General features: G+C 38.7%; 1 protein-coding gene across 2 annotated transcripts; it reads left to right on the top strand.

The window, feature by feature from the left end:
* Positions 1-206: 206 nt before the first annotated feature.
* LOC121948087 (sodium/potassium/calcium exchanger 3-like) lies at positions 207-16684 on the top strand. Of its 2 annotated transcripts, none has more exons than XM_088081005.1 (17): positions 207-753; positions 1029-1124; positions 4471-4547; positions 4661-4735; positions 5370-5454; positions 7660-7763; positions 8002-8076; positions 8772-8797; positions 8916-8969; positions 9144-9298; positions 9584-9753; positions 11500-11755; positions 12045-12211; positions 12845-12959; positions 14282-14394; positions 15259-15324; positions 15876-16684. In XM_088081005.1, exons 1-17 carry the CDS (start codon positions 645-647, stop codon positions 15984-15986), a joined length of 1854 nt encoding a protein of 617 aa, XP_087937131.1. In that variant the 5' UTR covers positions 207-644; the 3' UTR covers positions 15987-16684. The 2 variants fall into 2 exon arrangements, with proteins under 2 accessions (XP_087937131.1, XP_042349285.2); XM_042493351.2 differs by having other exon boundaries at positions 209-753; positions 9144-9280.
* Positions 16685-24025: the final 7341 nt, after the last annotated feature.

Genomic DNA, 24025 nt, shown 5'->3' with positions numbered 1-24025 from the left:
TCCAGGCAGCCATTGAGATCACTGATACAGACACACAACAGACTAGCCCGTCCTTATTATTATAAGGTAAGTCTAATAGTTTCACTACATTATAAATCTCACTATTATTCACATTTTGAATTACTTGCAGTAAACATGTGTCTCTGCTCCCATGCCTTCCAGTGTCTCCAGTCGCCCCTCCCAGCTGAAGGCGCTCCCTGGTGGTCTCCTCGTCTGTGACTTCAGGAAAACACCCCCTCCCTCCCTCCCTTCCTCCCTCTCTCTCTCACGGAAAATCATAAAGTGGGGGATCAGATGTAGGGCAGGAGGGACGAGAGGACGGTCTGTATCTAGAGATGGTTTTATACCGGAGCTGCTGGCTGGTGATTCATTGTGTCTCTGCTGGAGTTTGAGCGCGTGGATGCGGATGCTGCGTCGGTGGTGTCTCGCGCTGAGATGCTGATGGCAGGCCGGACCTCTCCAACCTGTACCGTGGATGGATGTTAGACTAGCTGACAGACGATAAATCAGGGGAAAAAAGAGCAACAGGCCAGTTAGATCCGGTCTGCAAAGAGGGGACTGGACCGGCTGTGTGAGGAGGAGGAGGAGGTGGAGGAGGCGACATGTTCTGAGCGGAGAGCCGGGGAGCGGCGGCGGCTGGCGGGATGAAGGCGCCGAGGAGACCGAGGCAGACGCGGCTCCTCCCCCGGTTCTGCGTCTGTGGAGTCGGTCTGCTCACAGCTGCCTGGATCTTTAACTTCAGTGATGTTGCAGGTGCCTCGCAAGTATAATTTACATAAAACTGACCTGAATTCATATGAACTAAACTCAGCCGTTACATGTGTTCATCATTCAGATGTTAGATTGCAGTAATAATAACATTATAGGCTCATTAAAAGAGTTTTTAGCTACAGTGGATAACATAAATACCACAAAGTTGGGTAAATGTATTGTATATGACAAATACACAGATATTCAGTGTAATTACTCCTATTTTTATTTTTTTTTTTTAATCAGTAGTGCATTTATATGTCAATGCCTCTTTTTAGGCTCCCGTGGACACACTGTGGATCATGACATCTCCTTTTCCAAGAGAGGGCTTATCAAACATGAGGACAACAACCAGACTGACAGCAGGAGATCTGGTAAGACATTTTTCATGTGGGTTCACCTACAGAAAGGGGGGGGGGGGTGAATTCATTTTAAGGGACTGTACTTCATTTGTCAGAGAAGATGGTGACTGGGGTGTGACAAATATTTTTTCTTCAGCTTCCCTAAATTACTGGCAGAAAATGCGTGACCCACACTCCACTGTATTAGTTATTAGATCTTTAAAACCATTTGATGTTACAAAAGTTAAAAGTTGAAGATGAAATCCCAAAGTTGGATAAAGTCGCGGTTTTTCACCCTCATTGTGCACGCTGGTCAATTAACTGCTTGTTTTTGAGAATCTTCATAAATCAGACATGTAGAATACAGCCATTTTAATGGAATATCACTATTTTAAGCTCAGATTTGGTTAGGATATATAGATTTTTTGATTGAAGCTTTCATCCCACATTATATGTTTAATGACCGTTGGATACTTAAAATGATCAAATAATAATTCATGGTTTTTACAGATTTTGGCTATAATAAATGGTGTACTTTTGGCAATTTTTATAGAAAACGTGGCTTTCAAACCCAGGTTTGGGTTTGAATATTGGAGGTAAAAAAAAAAAGCCATTTAAAGTTGTAGGTCCCTCATCTAAGACTAATTTTTTAAAAAAAAGCATGTCCCTCCTCAATTTTAAAAAAATATTTGATATGGCTCCCTCTTTTTGCACCACCCCCTCCCCTCCCATAAATAACTAACAGTCCCTAACGTATATACAAAAAAATAAAGCCACTATTCAGGTTGTTAAGTTTGAGTGATGATCCTTTTCAGTCATTAACAGGCCTATATTTGAGTTTGTATATTAATGCAGTGATGAATGTATAATCACAGTTGTGATCTCCGTAACATCAGTATGTGTTCTGTGTGCTGAGGCAGAAAGTCCCGTCTCTATTAATGTGTTTAAGACTATCTCCTGCATGCATCGATCCACCTCTCCACTCAACCTCATCCTTCATTTCTTCGAACTCCGCACATCTAGATGTTTAAACACAGTTAGGCCTTTGAGGAGACCCGGTTGCTAGGAAACTGAATGCTGAATTTGTGGTTGGATGGCGTGTGCATCTGGAGCTGTTCAAAGTGTCTGCCCTGTCGTGGTGACCTGCTGATTAGTCGCCTCTCATCAGCAGTTCTCTCATCGCTTGCGTGGATCTATTTGGCTGTTTTTGAAAGAAAGAGAAACAGTGACAGCGTCGTACAGCCTGATGTGCCTGATGTACAGCCTGATTTTGTAGCCAATTACAGAGAATATACGGAGATGCATATATTGAGATAGAAAATCAGCCTCAGGGAAATACAGTACAGATTAACTTCAAGGCCTTTAAGACATTTTTTTCTTTTTACCATATTGTAATTTTCAAGAGCGCATCTTGTTCTTGGTGATAAAAATACACTGTTTGATCTATGTCCAAACAACATCATGTGACAGGTTGTCATAATATCACACCATATCTGTGTCTTCATCCCTTCACGTGATCCATGTTTCTCTGCATAATGTTGCCTCTGTGCAGGATCTCAGCCACCTTCAGTCACACTTGTTTCACTCACATGTTTTGTCACCTTCATCTTCAGTGGCAGTTTTATAAATCCAGACTCTCAAATAAATCAGAAAGTCACTTGGGAGTTGGCGTTCCAGATTATTGCTGTTCTGAACTGCCCCGTAATAAAAACTTTTTCATGGCGCAGTGAGCCGTGGCATTTGTTTGAGCTTATGTGTAAGACAGTGCAGTCTGGCAAAACACTGTCTTGCGTTTGGACAGAGGGCGGTTGTTGTGCACCATCTTAACTCAGCCGAATTAGATGCCTCTGAAGGTTGACTTTATGGGAACCGCTGTCTTTTTGGACAGAGAATGTGAACATGAATACCTGGGTGCAGATTGCATAAGGGATAGTGTGAAGTCACAAGATGAGCGATTTCAAAGAAAGTGGGCGAAAAACTGAATTATAATGCGACTGAGCTGGTGTAGTCACATGACCGTGGCACCACTTTAACCTCAAGCTGGTTCTGCACTTGTTGCTATGGGATACAACCGATCACACATCCAACAAAGTCACACACACACGTACACATTTTGCACATGTACACGCGTGTGACTGGAGGTTCAGGGTAGAGCTGCAAATTGCGGTTATTTTCAACGCTGATTAATGTGCTGATTATTTTTCTTCATTAATCAACAGAAAAATGCCAATTATAATTTCCTGAGGCCCGAGGCAGTGTCATCAAATTGCTTTTTTTTTTTGTCTAACCAACAGGCCAAAACCCAGATATTCTGTTTATAATCACAAAAGACAAAGCACAGCAAAACTAAATTCACATTAAGTTTCCAGTTTTGACCTTAAAAGTCTCTGCTCTGAAGACCTGGGGCTCCTCTCAGAGGTCAAAGGGTACCAAAACTCCTTTAAAAACAGAGATGCATGATCAGGTATGTTGTATTTTAAAAAGTTAAATTCCTGAAAGTGACAAAGACTGACTGGAGAGAAGGATTAAGCAATATTCTTAAAATCTGAGGAGCTGGAATTTGGAGAATTTTTGGTATTATTGCTATGAAATGACACGATTGGCCAGGATCTATGATTTATGCTTTTCCTTATTTTCTGTCATATGTTACAACGAAGGATGTTTTTATTAAATGTTGCCAAAGTTTCAAATATTTCTGACCGCCTCCACCTTGGACACGTCGATATGACAAGTACTAGCCAATCGAAGCACGGTCGGGCGTGACTAGATGAAACACTCTTGGGGAAAAAAATACATAGTGCCTGCAAAGTGTTTACATTATGTAGCCTCAACTGGTACATATAGCTACTCTGCGAACCCCAGGGAAACACGAAAGCTTGGTTGCTGATGGTGTAAATCTTTCCCTGATTTCAGATCATATTTCTGCTGGAACATGTCTGGTTTAGAAGATTTGGGGGTATTTTTCACGGTAGAAAGTGCCACTGCATTGCATTACAGTCATTCCTCAGCAGCAGTAATGATGCAGAGACACTGAATTATAGAAGACGTGGAAATGCTGATCAATCAGAGCAGACTAGGTTTTTTTTGGGATGTAGGCTCAGAAAACCTTTCAGAGGAATTCAGGTGTTCAGGCACTGACAGTATGAGGAAAATCTTGTGATTTATGAACATTACGGCGTGTAAAGATGTTCTAGTAGAAACCCAGAATACAAGTATGATCCTGAAAATGAGCATAATAGGCCCTCTTTAATTAATTCTACTTCGTGACCGATTCTTCTATGGCTCCTTTAATCAATTAATTACTTATCGTTTCATCTTTAGTTCAGGGATTTTCCTCATTTTATACATCATTAGGTTCCTCTGTCTCTCTGTTCTCCAGCTATCAGCGATTTTCCTGAAGACATCTTCACGATGGAGCAGCGGAGACAGGGAGCGGTACTCCTTCATGTTCTCTGTGTGAGTATCAGTCAGAATTTAAGATTAAAGAAGCTTCATTTTGTTGCATTCAACTTACAAACAGACACACTTGAAAGCCATGTGGCCAGTAATCTGTCTCCTGTATTTCACAGGCGATCTACATGTTTCATGCGCTGGCCATTGTGTGTGACGTTTACTTTGTGCCATCACTGGAAAAAGTATCAGAGGTATGACCTCAAGACATGATAAATGAATAAATCATGCAGGATATAAATAATAGTTTTTGATCTTGAAAAAAACCCGAGTCAACAATTAAATAGGTGATGTTTTCTTTGTGTTAGGACTTTGTAGCTGTTAATATTTCCCATGAAAAGATGTAAACCAACAATGCATTAGTCCATCTACCACTACTTTCCGTCTTCTCCTTCTGTGTCACTGAGCCCCAAGCTTTTTTTTGTTTGTTGTAACAGAAGTCACATCTTTAATAACAAATCACAAATATATTGTTTTTTTGTTACTTTAAAAGATTCAAAAATCTCCCCAAACCAAAGGTCACTGTCATTTTTAGAAAACATTACTCAAACATGAGAAAACATTGCATTTGTACCACTTTCAATTGTAGATTAATACACAATTGGCACATTGGTGATTATTTACAGCATGTGGGATTGATGTGAATTAGACTACAGTGCCCACATTTTTCATAATAAAGAAACACATCCACTAGAGCAACAACAATGTGGCCCTTTAATGTGTTTTTAATACATTTTAATGGAGCTCCACGGCTCTCGGGTTTTGGATACTCAGACAACAGTCATTAGTTGAATTGATCCATTGATTTGAGATTTGTTTGTCCCTCAGAACCTTCAGCTCAGTCAAGACGTTGCCGGGGCAACCTTCATGGCAGCCGGGAGCTCCGCCCCCGAGCTCTTCACCTCTCTGATTGGTCAGTACGACACTCGTCTAATCAGTTCCTCACTCCAATAAGTTAGCCCATTGATTGCTCCATCAGCACTCCAGTTATCTGCAATCAGATGCATCTTCAATTGATTAGGACTGAGAGGAGTCAAGTGTCTGCAGGCAGAAGCACTGATTTCAAGCCTAAAGAAGACACAAACAAAGACAGCAAGATGACCATGTTCGCTTCTGCCTGATGGTTTGACAGCTCGCTTGCAAATTACTTCACTTGTCCGCATGTTCTCACAAAGCACTTAGGACCTTGGCTTTCAAACTTCTGCAAAATGACAGCAGGCCAGCGGCCAGATCTAAACAAACAATAATATTTCTCAGTATAAATGCAACTTATCATACAATGGTTTGTACGATATTTTACGAAAACGCACACAAAACAGTTCACAGGATATCTGATGAATTAGCACCCCATGAATGACGATACCCCCAAACGTTAAAGTTGCATTATTAATGTAATGTAACTAATGTGCAGGTTCAGGCTTTAGGGCAAAGACACATGATGAGGATGTACCTTCAAATGACTAATGACTAGTTCACTAAATGGTTCCGAACACCGATTTCCTGAGGAAAGTCCCAGGAAAAACTCCTGTGATTTGAGAGCCCGTAATGTTTATCTGATAGCAGAATTCTAAAATACATGTGTTTTGTACTAATTGCAGGCTCATTATTAGATAGGACATGTATAAATTTTGATGTGTTACTTTTCGTAGAAAAATGAACAGTGCGTGAGAACAGGCTGACATGTAACCTTTCGATTTTTGTTGTCCCCAGTCGTCTTTTCAAGAGGTAAATTCAGAAGCAGCAGCCCCTCACAGGCCAGGTGTACGACAGGGCGTCTCTGGGGTTTGAGGACTTTTGGGGCTTGGTCTAGACCATTGTCTGAGGATTCACCACGATTGTTTTTCATTTATAAACAAGCTCTATTTTGATGCTTTTGTTTATATTAAAGTACGAAAAAGGTTCCCAAAGTTAATTCACTCATTTTCGTTGTGAATTAGAAAATAAGTCAGTATGCCACCCAGCACCATGACCTTAAGTTAAACTCGTATGGCTAGTGATGTGCAAGTTACTGAAAATGTACAATTAGTTACAGTAACTTCTCTCAAAAGTAGTTGAATTACTTTACCAATTACAGCATATATAAGTAATTAGTTACTTTTGTGTTGATTTAAAATATCTGCTTCCTTTCTTTTATGAATGCACACTTGGCTGTACTAGTTTAATCTTGCTGTGAAACAGTGTGGAACAGGAGAACTGTTAAATATTACCATTAATGCTAAGATGAAAATTAAGCATTGGAAAACAAAACACACTAACCGAGTGTTGGTGACCTCAGCCACAAATTACTACAGGTGACGTTAGATCTTAATCTGGAAAAAATCCAGGGAATAGGCTTCGTTTGTCTGCTGTGATCAAGACAAAAATAGACAAAAGATATTAGCAATTATATTTGAGTTATTTAATTTGATGAATTAATTAGTAACATTTTTAGTTACCTGCAAACGTAGTGGAATCTTGGATTAAAAAAAACTTGAGTATGAAAGAAAGAAATGAAGAGTATGAAGAGAGAAATGGTGAATATTAAAATCTAGGCACTGGCATTAATGAGATCAATCAGAGAGAAATTTTAAAAAGAAAGTGTGGTGTTTTCAGTCTTTGGAAACTGTGGCCCAGATACAAAACAGAGACAGAAGCCATCGCACACTGCAAGAAACTAGAACACTATTTGGGGATTTATCCAGGATATTGCAGCTTTTCAAAGAAGAAATAACATACTGTTTATTAAAATAGCCTCGTAACAGATGTATTGCTTTAATTTTTACGAATGGACATTTCCTCATGTATTGCCTCAGAAATAATCCTTTTTATTCTCTAAAGAAAAAAAGGTTTGCTTTCATTCTCTAAAGAAGAAAGGCTGGCTTTCATAAGTATTGGAGTGACTTTAGGCAATATTGCAGTGAATATTCCACACGAGTAGCACGAGATAAAAGATCCACAGCCCCTGTGGATATATATCTTATAACTGAAGATGCAATATTTCTGTTCAGAGGAGAGAAAGATTATGTTTAACGTGCAGCCTTATGTATGTGATGGAGGTAAAATCCATCATTTCTTACAGACTGTCACATCCGTTTTTGCTTATATTTATCACTTGCTCTTTCCTGTTCTGTGTTTTTAGGGGTGTTTATCACAAAAGGAGATGTAGGTGTGGGAACTATTGTGGGATCAGCTGTCTTTAACATCCTGGTCATCATCGGCCTCTGTGGGATCTTTGCTGGACAGGTACATGCAGCCTGTTCAGACCAGGACCTAAAAGAAGACTCAGAGTCACTTTTTACCTACTACAAAAGGACAAATGACAAAATAGAAATTAAGTAAAAATAAAAGCAATTTTTGCTTTTTTATTTTACGCCTTTTTTGCCAGTGTAAAACCCAGAAAATGATCCTGTAATTATTTATCTTTCATTTTATACTTTACTATAACTAATGAAAATATTATGTTTGTGTCCTCTCTCGTCAGCCGATCTCGCTGAGCTGGTGGCCTTTGTTTCGTGATGCCGTCTTCTACATCCTGTCCATAGTGGTGCTTATCCTGGTGAGAAATCAGCATATATTCTGCTGTCAGTAGAGAGAAACTGCGCACATTATATGATGTTATTGCTTAGTTTGATACCAGATTTCCGAGGACAAAACTCCATCCTACCAGTCATTGATTTACTGAAACACATAACAAAAACAACGAAACAAAATCAACAAAATCATAAGGATACCTTAAATATGTTTGTTTTTTTAGATTTTTAAACAAGATTTTTACTGTGCAGAACATTTCATAGCCCCTATCTACACATGTACAAAAATAAAGATATAAATAATAATAAATAACTAATAATAAACTTAAATTATAAAGCACTTAAAATGAAGTTACCTCATGCTTAAACAGGATTTAAAACATTGCAGGATTTAAACAAATAAAATCAGGCAATTTAAGCAATAAAGATGATTGAGAAAGAAGTGACAAAACAAAAACAAGAACCCCAGCAACAAAGATAATTACCAACAATGAAACAGATAAGCATTGTGGCAATTAACTGCCCTGAAGACTCCACTGAGGCAAATTAAATTAGCCAATCAGAAATTTGGCATAGATGCAAATACTATCATATCTGATATAGCCAATAAATGTTTTTTAATGTTCTGTTACTAGGACATGTAATTGTTTGGGTTTTTATTATTTTATCATTTTTCTTTATTATTTTTAATTGGTTGATTGATATTGTATCTTATTTGCAGGTGATCTATGATGAAAAAGTCATGTGGTGAGACTGCAGTGAAACTTAATTACACTATTACACATCGTTCTCTGTTGTTCGAGTATCAGTCTGCAACATAGCTGACTCTCACTGCGATGAATCTGTGTTTATTTGCATGTTTCAGGTGGGAGACCATCATCCTGATCTCGATGTACGGAATCTACATAATCATCATGAAGTGAGTCTTTTTCTCCCTCATCTCCATCCTGTTGGTATCAATCCACCATGTGCTCCACTAAGCACAACATCTTTGTGTGTGTGTGTGTGTGTGTGTGTGTGTGTGTGTGTGTGTGTGTGTGTGTGTGTGTGTGTGTGTGTGTGTGTGTGTGTGTGTGTGTGTGTGTGTGTGTAGGTTCAACAGATCTCTGTGCAGCCTGGTCGAGAGACACTGCAGCAGAGCAGGTCAGCCGTGTCTGAGCGGGCTGCGGCGGACGACTGCTGTCGGAAACATTGGAGACTGTGACAACGACATGGTGCCGCTGAAGCCAGGTGCTGGAGCTCCTGTTTGTACGTGTGCATGGGTACATCCAAAACATAAAAGAAGCTCCGGCGTTCAGCAGACCTAGTGACACAGTTTAGGCTGCCAGTCAAACCCATTTCTGTTCCCCTGTGGATTTCCAACAGGCTGAAATAGAACTAGACCACCTTGATGGACAAGATTTTTTTTTTCTCTCCACTTTTTCAATCACTCTGTCCTCTTTGTCTCCTTGTTTATCAGCTGTCCATCGTTTGCTGCGTTATTACGCCGTTATCTCCTCCTAACCTGCATCCATCTCCCCGCACTTTCCATAGATTCGTCTGTGGTGGCCGGCCAGGACTCAGGGGTGGTGATGGTGGATGAGCTGCTGAACTTGCACCCCCACCAGCTCTCCTTCTCAGAGGCAAGCCTCCGCCTTCTCATCACCCCGCATTTCCCCCCCTTCACCCGCCTGCGCATGGCAGGACGCATGGTCATCAATGAGGTACACTGCACGCGCTCCTCACACACTTGACATAACCTCAAGTTCCCGTGGTGTTTACATCTAGAGTGGTGGGTATGTCAGTGTGCATGTGCAGCACTTTAACATGTCACTGTCAGATGAGCAGAGTCATATTAGTGAAATTAGATACAATGAAGGATCACTGCGCTCACCCTTGTGTACCGAAACTTGCCCAGCTATGCATTCATCCATTCCTAAGTTTGTGTAGTAAAGTCCTTTCTAAGTTTTTAGTAAATAATAGCTAGTTTCTTTAAAATGTTGCATTGCACAATTAAAACTCATAAAAGTCACTGTAGCATCACAAGCTGCAACATAACTGTGAGGGAAAAGATCTGTTTTAGGGTCTTTTACTATGGATATGTTCAAACTGCAGGCAAAAAAAAAATTTTTTATTTTTTTTTGCTCATATGTGACTGATCTGTTTTTTTCTTAACAGTATGAAGAGCACAAATCACTCAGTATCAGATCATTTCAATTCTCATTTGGGCCACTGTCTTACGTGGTCGTGAATCAGATACAGGTCTAATCCGATCCAACCGGTTCTCGACCATTCTTTGAAAGAAAGAAAAAAAAACGCTCACAAACAGAAGCACATGGCTAAATATTATGCAAAATAGTGTTGTCAGTATTTCATTCATTTTTCCCAAAAGCATGCATGTGAGGAGTTTAATAGATTAGGTTAGATACGGGTCACTTCAAACATGAATGTGGGGAAAGAATCTGTAATGTGAACGTAGCTTTTATTATTTCTTGATTTGCACATGTTGGTCAGTTCAGGACTGTGACCAGTTCACACAGAAATCTGATACTGGCTGCATTTAGAAAATAATGTGAATGATTAAACAAAAAATTCCAGCAACAATTCAAACTGACTACTGAGGCTTGCAGCGTGAACGTACCGCATGTTAAATTTCTAGGTAAACATGATGAAAGGTTTGTTAGTATTCATACAGTTTACAATATGTGGAAAATATTTGTTACTGTTAAACTAAATTACACTTTTTAGTAAGTCAGTCATTGCAGACAACAAAGAAAATGTGCAGCTTTATATATTGAATTATGGATATTGATAAAACAGGAGGTCAGTGAGAATGTGGTTTCTTTGTTGTTGCTGTCTTTGCTGCGCAGAACCAAACAGGTTATTTTCGGCCATCATGAGAAATCTTTATGCTCCTTTTGTGCCGGAAGAAAAGTCCCTTTGAGTTTAGAAGCTGCCATTTCAGCTCGGTGGTGGTGTTATTTGTGTATAATTTTGTTTTTTTTTTCATATTGATTTGTTAAAATAGGTGCAGCAAGATTGTACTCTCAGCGCAGTTTTTTGATCAGGAGGTTTGCAGGTAGAAAGATGGAGAGATAGATTTTTCATATCAAACAGCATCCTGTTTGCTGCCCACAAACACAAACAAACACACAGAGACTGCTGCCTAATGCATAATATTATCCCCCACACAAAAGCAGACAAGAACTCAATCTCCAGATCGGCTCCTTCACTCTCCCGGCTCTCCTGCATGTGTGCTTGCCATTTTCAGTGCCAAATTAAAGTGCGACTGCTGCCCCTGCTACCATGCCCCCGATCAGTGCTTTCCAAATCCCCCCGGGAGAATGTGCGGACATGCCTGGCTGCCTGATCACAGCTTTCACATTGTCAGCTTCAGTCAGATGAAATCATGTCATTTTGTTGTCCCCCTTTTTCATTTCCTTCTTCTCTCACTCCCTCCTCATCAACAGAGGCAGAGGCTGATTCGGGCCCGGGGCGGGGCGGAGGAGGGGGGGGCTACAGGGGAGGAAGGTTTGGGTGCTAACGGGGCCTGGGGGAGGGAGAACGGGACGATGGCGGAGGGAGACAGGCAGCCGCTGGAGGGAGAGAGGTGTAAAGAGACGCGTGGAGAGGCAGGCGGGCAACCTAAAGAAGAAGAGGAGGAGGAGGAAGAGCAGGAGGACGGAGAGGAGGAGAACACTCCTTTCAAACCCTTCGTTCTGCCAGGTGAGCGGTGAATGACAGCAGACGCTCGTCGTCTCTCAGGTCCTAACAGTCTCTGGTCTGTTTTGGCAACAAGCTACTTTTTATCACTCATAACTGTGTGTGACGATCGATGCTGCTGTAACAAACATTCCTCTTTAGCTTCATTGCTAATGGAGCTAATTAAAAAGGGTCAATGCCAAGATTTGCACATATGAATAATTGAAAAGTTTTCAATGAATCTGTAATGATCCCTGTGGGGAAACTTGTGTGCACACGTGTTTGTGTGTGTGTGTTTTCATAACTTCCTCAGATGGTTGGTGTGTGCGTGTGAAGTGGCTGCTCTCTTGGCCCGTGAGCGTCCTGCTTTACTGCACCATCCCCGACTGTAACCTGCCACGCTGGGAGCGCTGGTACCTGCTCACTTTCCTGTCCTCCACACTCTGGATAGCCCTCTACTCCTACCTCATGGTCTGGATGGTATGAAACACGCTAAAACAACGCCACACTTTCACACGCACACACACACACAGAGACATAAATATACACAGCCTCTGTGTTTCAGTTTTACTTCAGTTTAACGATACAAACTGTATGAACAAAATCAACGGTATGTGTTAAGTAGTGACTGAAAAAGCAAAAGCTTATATATAACTGTCTAATTCTCATCAGTCTTAACCACCCTTTCAAGAATAAAAGGAAATCATTCGGACTCGTAACCCTCAGAAATAATGTTGTAAACCATTCTTTTGAAAACCAAAAATGAATTACACTTTTGTGATTTTATATCACCATTGTTCCATATTTTAACCCCAACAACAGAAACACATCTCCTCTTAATGGCTTTTTTTAGCTTTTGGTACAGAAAAACTACGAAAAGCACTTAAATCATATTTGCTCTTCTGTATTAAAAAAAAAACAACGTTGTACACATCCTGGCAATAATTTTGTTTTTGCTCTAAACATTATTTAGGTTATTTTATAATATACCAAATCTTTGAATTTGATGGTTTTAATTTTAAAAACAGGTTATTAGTGTGATCATAGCAACAAGCCATATTAATGATGTGTAAAATGTCTCTTTTTTTTTGTTGTTTTCTTGACTCTGTCCAGGTGACCATTATCAGCTACACACTTGGAATCCCAGAAGTCATCATGGGCATCACTTTTTTGGCAGCTGGAACCAGCGTCCCCGACTGCATGGCTAGCCTCATCGTTGCCAGACAAGGTGTGTGTGTGTGTGCATGTGTGCGTGCACTCGCTCATGTGTGTGATGCACCTGTGTGTTTAACTTCCAGACAGGTTTTAAAGGATATTTTACTATTTTACTAAATTTTTCTTCAACATGGTTTTCCCACATGATGGTTAAAAAACTCTGGATGTAGATCTACTCTGTCTTCCTCATTAAGAAATCCAGGATCTGGCCTCTGCTCTGTCCACAACAGCTGCCGACACCAGATTTTCCTGCCACTTTCTCCATCACTGCTCTCGTAAGGTTGAGTGGTGTAAGAGCATCAAGATGATTAGCATTAGACGAAAATTACAGAGATGATGATGATGATTATTGTTGTTATTGTTATTGACAGTTATTATTATTACTTTGTTTATTTACTTATTGATCTATTTTTATATTTATTACTTTGTTTTAAATACATAATACCCAGCTGTCCCTGTTGGGAAGCACTGTGTCACCTGTGGGTTTTTTTGTGATATTTCATATTTACACGCTGAAGAAGGCCGTCTGCCATACATTTTTGAGTCTCAGACTCAGGTTAGGAGTGTGTTGTATGCAAAAATCAGCGACCAGCAGACATGTCAGAATGGTAAGCATAGTTAGTATGTTTTATTGGTTTATGCTGTTTGTTAGCTTGTAGCCTAACTGGCTGTGGCTGACACAACATTAGTGGATGTGATCCAATATATAAAAATCTAAATAATATGCCATGATGTTACACTTCACATTGGTCCAGTTTTCCTCCAAAATCTTCACATTTTTCCATGTTTGCTGTCAAAACATTCACTATGCCGATGCTGACGAGGCCGCTCTGCACTCGGGGTTTCAGGTTTCTTTGCTTGTCTTGTGTCAAAGTCATTTTCGCCATCGTTATGTGTTTTCCGTATCAGACGATGGTTGGCTTTTGTATTTGCGACATACCTAATCTATCTTGCCTGGCATACGTTTTATTCTTATTGATTGTAGGAAAGTGCACAGACATCACCTCCTTCAGCAGAGGAATGTAAAAACACCTCTCTAGTGATAAACTTTGCACAGATACAAATCAGAATAGCCAAGCTTATTCATTTTAGGGGACATAAACGTAAGCATATCACATTTTTAGTGGCGACTTACTTTAACTGTCTGACAACATATTTACATTATCAACCTTTGTTGCACGTTTTGTCATGTTACAAAAATAAATCTGATGTTGATAGTTAATAGTTGGCCAAAAACTAGAAAACTTTAAACTGTTTGACTGAATGATGACATTTGAATGCCTTTGCATCACATATTTTATATGAATTTCATTGTGTGTGTATCACATGTTGCAGGAATGGGTGATATGGCTGTGTCCAACTCCATTGGCAGTAATATCTTTGATGTGCTGCTGGGCCTGGGTTTCCCCTGGGCGCTGAGGACTCTCATCGTCAGCTACGGATCAGTGGTAACAACAACTGTCTCTCTTTGCCTCATATCTTTATACAGCTGAAATCACCCATGATCCTAAAACAGAGTTGTATTTTATTGGTTATCCCCCGTCTCTTCCTCTTGTCACCTCTTCAGTTTCCAATTATTTATATAAAAAAGGCAAAAATAATCCAGAAAATACTTAGTTCAGGATTTCAAAGAGAAAATGAAGACTTGTCTTTATATCTGAATAGTTGCCAAAGTAATTAAATAAATGTGTATCAATATAGAGCACCTTGACACCTATTAACACCTATAGTTTATTCGCTTTTATCCAAATCAGGTACCAATATGTTACAATGTTGTGCATTGACTGGAGTTTGGGGAAGGCTCATTCCAAGACAGTTCAGAGGAAGATACACATATTGATCCTACTAAACTGCTCAAAGGCTTAAAATATTTCTAAAGATTCAACAGGTATTGGCATGGTCTTCAACACAGTCGACACCTGTTCAGCACTAATGTGAATAGAAAGGACAAGTGTAGGTTCTTTTTTTAGCCAAAGTACAAACACAGGTGCAGTGCAACTGACTACCGGAGCTGGTTTAATCCAAAAACGGCACAATGCTCTCTCAGTTTGGTGGGATCATGGCTGGATCATGTTGTCTTGACACAAACAATCCAAACTGTCCCAAAGTTTGTTTGTTACCAGACCGAGACCACCTCTTTAACGGGGTATCAGTCTGGTTGCTTTGGTCCAAACCTGTGTACGAAATCTGTTCGTACACGAAATTGATTTAACCAAACTAAAACAAGGCAGGTATAAAAATGCCTTAAGACACTGAATTTACCATCGCATGATTTTACAACATGTTAATGGTTCATGTCTCTGTTTTTTTAGGTGACTATCAACAGCAAAGGCCTGGTGTACTCAGTGATTCTTCTGTTGGCCTCAGTCACGCTCACTGTGAGTTAGAGCTCTGTCATATCCGACTAAAGCTGATTCATTTTCAATCTTCAGATTGTTTGACAATTTTTATGATATACTATTCAAGGACTTTTTCATTTTTTTAAAGGAAACTACATTAAAGGATTTTTTTTGTCATTTTTATAATACGGTTTTTCGTGTTTCACGTCATGCTATACTATGACTTTTTTATAACAATCTATATCATAACATTTCATTAACATACTACAACATTTTTTCACTTTTTGACTTACAATACTATGACTTTTTTGCACTTTTAAGGACATACTATCCTCTCACTTTTTCTCTTTTTATGAAGAACTCTGCTTGATCTTTTTTAATTTTCAAAACATACTATACTGTGACAAATATTATGATATACTATTCATTTAGATAAAGTTTAGATTGTAGCATGAGCGAACAGTCTGCACCAACATCAGCTGCCTCTTTTTTTTTACCAATGTTTTTCATCTAATTTTTCCCTGTTAAGGCCTGAGAGCCCCCGCCTCTGTTTTCAGGAAATAAATCTCTCTCTCTCTTTCCGTCCTCAGGTCCTCTGTGTCCACCTGAACTGCTGGAGGTTGGACCGCAAGCTGGGACTCTGTCTCATACTGCTCTATGGCATATTTCTCCTCTGCTCTGTCGGCTTCGAGAGGTTGTAGAAGACACACACACACTCCCCACATACCACACCCATGCACCAAGTCACACAAAGGGATGCACAGACAAGTGGTCCGACTTGTTTCTTCACCTTTACTGCTGCCATTATTCATCAAACATACGGACAGATAACTTTTCATTTCACTGAAGCTGTTTACCTTTGATAAATGAGTATTTTACATAGTTTTGTACCGAGCACCTCCAGCCCAGACTTTGTGAAATCAAACCCAACTAATAATGCACTATGTCTCACAGCAAATTTATAAAGTATTACATTTGTGTTCTGAACCCAAGAATATTGTATAAGAAACCCCAAAGTGTGTTAGTTTACTTATGGATACTTTATGACTGCCACAGATAACCTCAATGACCAGATGATTCCACATGTAAGTTTATATAGTTGCTTCTCAGTGCGTGAAGTTAGTTTATGTAAGTATTGTCGTGTTTTCATCACGCCTTTGTGTCTGTAGTTGCAAACAGCATAGCATGGCTGATCATCACGCTCCAGGTAATTGCACTAAGCCACTGTTGTCTTGGCCTTGTACATAAGGTAGGCCCGCCCCCCTCTCTTTCCTTAAAGCTTTTCAGCACAGAGGTGGTGGTTTTGTGCTGAAACAAAAGCGACTATTTGCTACAAGGTGTTTTTGAATGTCTGTTTGGAGAGCGTCCTTGAGTGTGTGTTGAAATAAAATGTTTTGTTCAGTGAGGCTTATCTTTTTTCTTCACTTACACTTAATTAAAAATTATCACAAGAGTTAGAGCAATGAATATTGGTTAAAATCGAAGCAGCGTAAAATTTTAAATTGTTCCAACGGGGTTTGATTGAGTTGTGCATAAAGAAAAAGATACATTTTAACTTCAAAAGTGACATTTAAAACACAAAATACATCTATCTATTTTATGGCATACTATATTATTGCATTTTTTAATTTGACATAAAATACAGTGATGTAGTTTTAGGGCCCAAGCACTGACTGCAGGCAGTTGCGAAGGCCCTATTGAAATTATTGGAATTATTATTAGGGCCCGAGCACGAACTGTGCGAGGACCCTCTTTGAATGCAAAGTGGAAGCAAGTGCTCGGTCCCTAATAAGTCCTAATAATGGTTCCATCAATTTCAATAGTGCCTGCGGTCGGCAGCCCTCTCACTGTGTTTCACCTGCATGTATGAAATTTGGCACAGGTGTCTATCATATCCAGATGTACAAAAAAAGCCTCTTGGACACAACCCCCTAAACCCAACAGGAAGTCATCCATTTTGAATTTTGTGCTAACCCCTCATACTTTTGCAAACTCGTCCTACAGGATTAATCCAATGGATTTCAAATTTGCAGTGTCCAATCTTAACACCTTTGTGATGAAAAGTTATCAAAAGTCCGCGCTAAATTTTCCCATGGCACATTGTTGAATTTTGATGTTCCCCAGTTACATGCATTATATTGTGATGGGCACCTCCTCACAGGTTGATCACATTCAGCTCAGAGTTGGTAAGAAAAGCCTTAAAACCTTGATCATGCCTTGTTGTGAAGATTATAGGCTTTCCTTCAACGCTGTTGCCATGACGATGCAGTTTGTGTGCCAAACAGGAGGTTGTTGTAACTTTGCTTTCCATCACCCCATCGGCACCAACTTGCACAGGTGTAATCAAATTGCAGACCCAAAGACATCACCATGTCAATTGCCTGTCCTACTCATTACGCCCCCTACTGGCAAAAGGCAGTATTTACATTTACATGGAATGTTAATTATTTGGTCTGTGAATGATGAACACCAAGATGATGCAGAATTGCAGAATGTACCCTTCAGGCCAAAAACTTCACAATGTAGCATGTCACAGAATGGCCAACAAGGCAAAAGTATAGTATGTCAAAAAAAGTCAAATTTTGACGGCTCCTAAAAATGGCTGAAAGCCACTTAGAATATCTTGTAGAGATGCGTCACAGTATACAAAGTGGGAATCAAGGCCAAAACAGGCCAAAAAATCTCAGAATTTAGCATGTCCAAAAAATGGCCAACAAGGCAATAGTATACTATGACGAAAAAAGTCAAAATTCAGCCGCTTCTAAAAATGGCTGAAAACCACTTAGAATAGCTTCTAGAAATGCGTCATAGTATACAAAGTGGGAATAAAGACCATAAATGGCCAAAAAACTCATAGCATCACCAAAAAATGGCCAAGGCAAGAGTATAATATGACGGAAAAAATTCAAAATTTGACTGCTCCTAAAAATGGCTGAAAACGATCTAGAATAGCTTCTAGAAACGCGTCATAGTATGCAAAGTGGGAATAAAAGCCAAAAAAGGCCAAAAACCATCTTATTTGGCACGTCCAAGAAATGGCCAAAAAGGCAATAGTATAGTATGGCGAAAAAACTCAAAAATTGACCGCTCCTTAAAATGGCTGAAAACCACTAAGAATAGTTTCTAGAAAAGCTTCATAGTGTACAACGTGTGAATGAAGGCCAAAAAAGGCCAAAAACCTCATAATTTAGCATGTCCAAAAAATGGCCAAGGAGGCAATAGTATAGTATGATGAAAAAAGTCAAAATTTGATCACTCCTAAAAAGGGCTAAAAACCACTTAGAATAGCTTGTAGAAACGCGTTATAGTATACAAAGTGGGAATAAAGACCAAAAAAGGCCCAAAACCTCATAATTTAGCATGTCCAAAAAAATGGCCAACAAGGCAATAGTATAGTATGGCGAAAAAAGTCAAAATTTGACATCTCCTAAAAATGGCTGAAAACCACTTAGAATAGCTTGTAGAAACGCGTTATAGTATACAAAGTGGGAATAAAGACCAAAAAAGGCCCAAAACCTCATAATTTAGCATGTCCAAAAAAATGGCCAACAAGGCAATAGTATAGTATGGCGAAAAAAGTCCAATTTTGACATCTCCTGAAAATGGCTGAAAACCACTGAGAATAGCTTGTAGAAACGCGTTATAGTATAACAAGGGGGAATAAAGACCAAAAAAGGCCCAAAACCTCATAATTTAGCATGTCCAAAAAAATGGCCAACAAGGCAATAGTATAGTATGACAAAAAAACTCCAAATTTGACATCTCCTCAAAATGGCTGAAAACCACTTAGAATAGCTTGTAGAAACGCGTTATAGTATACAAAGTGGGAATAAAGACCAAAAAAGGCCAAAAACCTCATAATTTAGCATCACCAAAAAATGGCCAACAAGGCAATAGTATAGTATGGCGAAAAAAGTCAAAATTTGACATCTCCTAAAAATGGCTAAAAACCACTTAGAATAGCTTGTAGTAACGTGTTATAATATACAAAGTGGGATTAAAAGCCAAAAATGGCCAAAAACCTCATAATTTAGCATGTCCAAAAAATTGGCCAACAAGGCAATAGTATAGTATGGCGAAAAAAGTCAAAATTTGACATCTCCTAAAAATGGCTGAAAACCACTTAGAATAGCTTGTAGAAACGCGTTATAGTATACAAAGTGGGAATAAAGACCAAAAAAGGCCCAAAACCTCATAATTTTGCATCACCAAAAAATGGCCAAGAAGGCAATAGTATAGTATGGCGAAAAAAGTCAAATTTTGACATCTCCTCAAAATGGCTGAAAACCACTTAGAATAGCTTGTAGAAACGCGTTATAGTAAAGAAAATGGGAATAAAGACCAAAAAAGGCCCAAAACCTCATAATTTAGCATGTCCAAAAAATGGCCAACAAGGCAATAGTATAGTATGGCGAAAAAAGTCAAAATTTGACATCTCCTAAAATGGCTGAAAACCACTTAGAATAGCTAGAAACGCTGCGTTATAGTATACAAAGTGGGAATAAAGACCAAAAAAGGCCAAAAACCTCATAATTTAGCATGTCCAAAAAATGGCCAACAAGGCAATAGTATAGTATGGCGAAAAAAGTCAAAATTTGACATCTCCTAAAAATGGCTGAAAACCACTTAGAATAGCTTGTAGAAACGCGTTATAGTATACAAAGTGGGAATAAAGACCAAAAAGGCCAAAACCTCATAATTTAGCATGTCCAAAAAATGGCCAACAAGGCAATAGTATAGTATGGCGAAAAAGTCAAAATTTGACATCTCCTCAAAATGGCTGAAAACCACTTAGAATAGCTTGTAGAAACGCTGCGTTATAGTATACAAAGTGGGAATAAAGACCAAAAAGGCCCAAAACCTCATAATTTAGCATGTCCAAAAAATGGCCAACAAGGCAATAGTATAGTATGGCGAAAAAGTCAAAATTTGACATCTCCTCAAAATGGCTGAAAACCACTTAGAATAGCTTGTAGAAACGCTGCGTTATAGTATACAAAGTGGGAATAAAGACCAAAAAAGGCCCAAAACCTCATAATTTAGCATGTCCAAAAAAATGGCCAACAAGGCAATAGTATAGTATGGCGAAAAAAGTCAAAATTTGACATCTCCTCAAAATGGCTGAAAACCACTTAGAATAGCTTGTAGAAATGCGTTATAGTACACAAAGTGGGAATAAAACCCAAAAATGGCCAAAAACCTCATAATTTAGCATGTCCAAAAAAATAGCCAACAAGGCAATAGTATAGTATAGCGACAAAAGTCAAAATTTGACATCTCCTAAAAATGGCTGAAAACCACTTAGAATAGCTTGTAGAAACGCAGCGTTATAGTATACAAAGTGGGAATAAAGACCAAAAAAGGCCAAAACCTCATAATTTAGCATGTCCAAAAAATGGCCAACAAGGCAATAGTATAGTATATGAAAAAAGTCAAAATTTGACATCTCCTAAAATGGCTGAAAACCACTTAGAATAGCTTGTAGAAACGCGTTATAGTATACAAAGTGGGAATAAAGACCAAAAAGGCCCAAAACCTCATAATTTAGCATGTCCAAAAAAATGGCCAACAAGGCAATAGTATAGTATGGCGAAAAAGTCAAAATTTGACATCTCCTAAAAATGGCTGAAAACCACTTAGAATAGCTTGTAGAAACGCGTTATAGTATACAAAGTGGGAATAAAGACCAAAAAAGGCCCCAAACCTCATAATTTAGCATGTCCAAAAAAATGGCCAACATGGCGAAAAAAGTCAAAATTTGACATCTCCTCAAAATGGCTGAAAACCACTTAGAATAGCTTGTAGAAACGCGTTATAGTATACAAAGTGGGAATAAAGACCAAAAAGGCCCAAAACCTCATAATTTAGCATGTCCAAAAAATGGCCAACAAGGCAATAGTATAGTATGGCGAAAAAAGTCAAAATTTGACATCTCCTCAAAATGGCTGAAAACCACTTAGAATAGCTTGTAGAAACGCAGCGTTATAGTATACAAAGTGGGAATAAAGACCAAAAAGGCCCAAAACCTCATAATTTAGCATGTCCAAAAAATGGCCAACAAGGCAATAGTATAGTATGGCGAAAAAGTCAAAATTTGACATCTCCTCAAAATGGCTGAAAACCACTTAGAATAGCTTGTAGAAACGCGTTATAGTATACAAAGTGGAATAAAGACCAAAAAGGCCAAAAACCTCATATTTTACCATCACCAAAAAATGGCCAACAAGGCAATAGTATAGTATGGCGAAAAAAGTCAAAATTTGACATCTCCTAAAAATGGCTGAAAACCACTTAGAATAGCTTGTAGAAACGCGTTATAGTATACAAAGTGGGAATAAAGACCAAAAAAGGCCCAAAACCTCATAATTTAGCATGTCCAAAAAAATGGCCAACAAGGCAATAGTATAGTATGGCGAAAAAAGTCAAAATTTGACATCTCCTCAAAATGGCTGAAAACCACTTAGAATAGCTTGTAGAAACGCGTTATAGTAAAGAACGTGGGAATAAAGACCAAAAAAGGCCCAAAACCTCATAGTTTAGCATGTCCAAAAAATGGCCAACAAGGCAATAGTATAGTATGGCGAAAAAGTCAAAATTTGACATCTCCTCAAAATGGCTGAAAACCACTTAGAATAGCTTGTAGAAACGCGTTATAGTATACAAAGTGGGAATAAAGACCAAAAAGGCCCAAAACCTCATAATTTAGCATGTCCAAAAAATTGCCAACAAGGCAATAGTATAGTATATGAAAAAGTCAAAATTTGACATCTCCTAAAATGGCTGAAAACCACTTAGAATAGCTTGTAGAAACGCGTTATAGTATACAAAGTGGAATAAAGACCAAAAAGGCCCAAAACCTCATAATTTAGCATGTCCAAAAAATGGCCAACAAGGCAATAGTATAGTATGGCTTAAAAAAAGTCAAAATTTGACATCTCCTCAAAATGGCTGAAAACCACTTAGAATAGCTTGTAGAAACGCTGCGTTATAGTATACAAAGTGGGAATAAAGACCAAAAAGGCCAAAACCTCATAATTTAGCATGTCCAAAAAATGGCCAACAAGGCAATAGTATAGTATGGCGAAAAAAGTCAAAATTTGACATCTCCTCAAAATGGCTGAAAACCACTTAGAATAGCTTGTAGAAACGCGTTATAGTATACAAAGTGGGAATAAAGACCAAAAAAGGCCAAAAACCTCATAATTTAGCATCACCAAAAAATGGCCAACAAGGCAATAGTATAGTATGGCGAAAAAAGTCAAAATTTGACATCTCCTCAAAATGGCTGAAAACCACTTAGAATAGCTTGTAGAAACGCGTTATAGTATACAAAGTGGGAATAAAGACCAAAAAAGGCCCAAAACCTCATAATTTAGCATGTCCAAAAAAATGGCCAACAAGGCAATAGTATAGTATGGCGAAAAAGTCAAAATTTGACATCTCCTTAAAATGGCTGAAAACCACTTAGAATAGCTTGTAGAAACGCAGCGTTATAGTATACAAAGTGGGAATAAAGACCAAAAAAGGCCCAAAACCTCATAATTTAGCATGTCCAAAAAATGGCCAACAAGGCAATAGTATAGTATGGATGAAAAAAGTCAAAATTTGACATCTCCTCAAAATGGCTGAAAACCACTTAGAATAGCTTGTAGAAACGCGTTATAGTATACAAAGTGGGAATAAAGACCAAAAAGGCCAAAACCTCATAATTTAGCATGTCCAAAAAAATGGCCAACAAGGCAATAGTATAGTATGGCGAAAAAAGTCAAAATTTGACATCTCCTCAAAATGGCTGAAAACCACTTAGAATAGCTTGTAGAAACGCGTTATAGTATACAAAGTGGGAATAAAGACCAAAAAAGGCCAAAAACCTCATAATTTAGCATCACCAAAAAATGGCCAACAAGGCAATAGTATAGTATGGCGAAAAAAGTCAAAATTTGACATCTCCTCAAAATGGCTGAAAACCACTTAGAATAGCTTGTAGAAACGCGTTATAGTATACAAAGTGGGAATAAAGACCAAAAAAGGCCCCAAACCTCATAATTTAGCATCACCAAAAAATGGCCAACAAGGCAATAGTATAGTATGGCGAAAAAGTCAAAATTTGACATCTCCTCAAAATGGCTGAAAACCACTTAGAATAGCTTGTAGAAACGCGTTATAGTATACAAAGTGGGAATAAAGACCAAAAAGGCCCAAAACCTCATAATTTAGCATGTCCAAAAATGGCCAACAAGGCAATAGTATAGTATGGTGAAAAAGTCAAAATTTGACATCTCCTCAAAATGGCTGAAAACCACTTAGAATAGCTTGTAGAAACGCAGCGTTATAGTATACAAAGTGGGAATAAAGACCAAAAAAGGCCCAAAACCTCATAATTTAGCATGTCCAAAAAATGGCCAACAAGGCAATAGTATAGTATGGCAAAAAAAGTCAAAATTTGACATCTCCTCAAAATGGCTGAAAACCACTTAGAATAGCTTGTAGAAACGCGTTATAGTATACAAAAGTGGGAATAAAGACCAAAATAGGCCCAAAACCTCATAGTTTAGCATGTCCAAAAAAATGGCCAACAAGGCAATAGTATAGTATGGCGAAAAAAGTCAAAATTTGACATCTCCTAAAAATGGCTGAAAACCACTTAGAATAGCTTGTAGAAACGCGTTATAGTATACAAAGTGGGAATAAAGACCAAAAAGGCCCAAAACCTCATAATTTAGCATGTCCAAAAAATGGC

Source organism: Plectropomus leopardus, chromosome 8, assembly GCF_026936395.1.
Source record: "Plectropomus leopardus strain MGB_pleo_1.0 chromosome 8, ASM2693639v1, whole genome shotgun sequence".
NCBI classification, from domain to species: domain Eukaryota; kingdom Metazoa; phylum Chordata; class Actinopteri; order Perciformes; family Serranidae; genus Plectropomus; species Plectropomus leopardus.
Note: the sequence above shows the minus strand (reverse complement) of the source record. Positions and strands in the feature narration are given on the sequence as shown.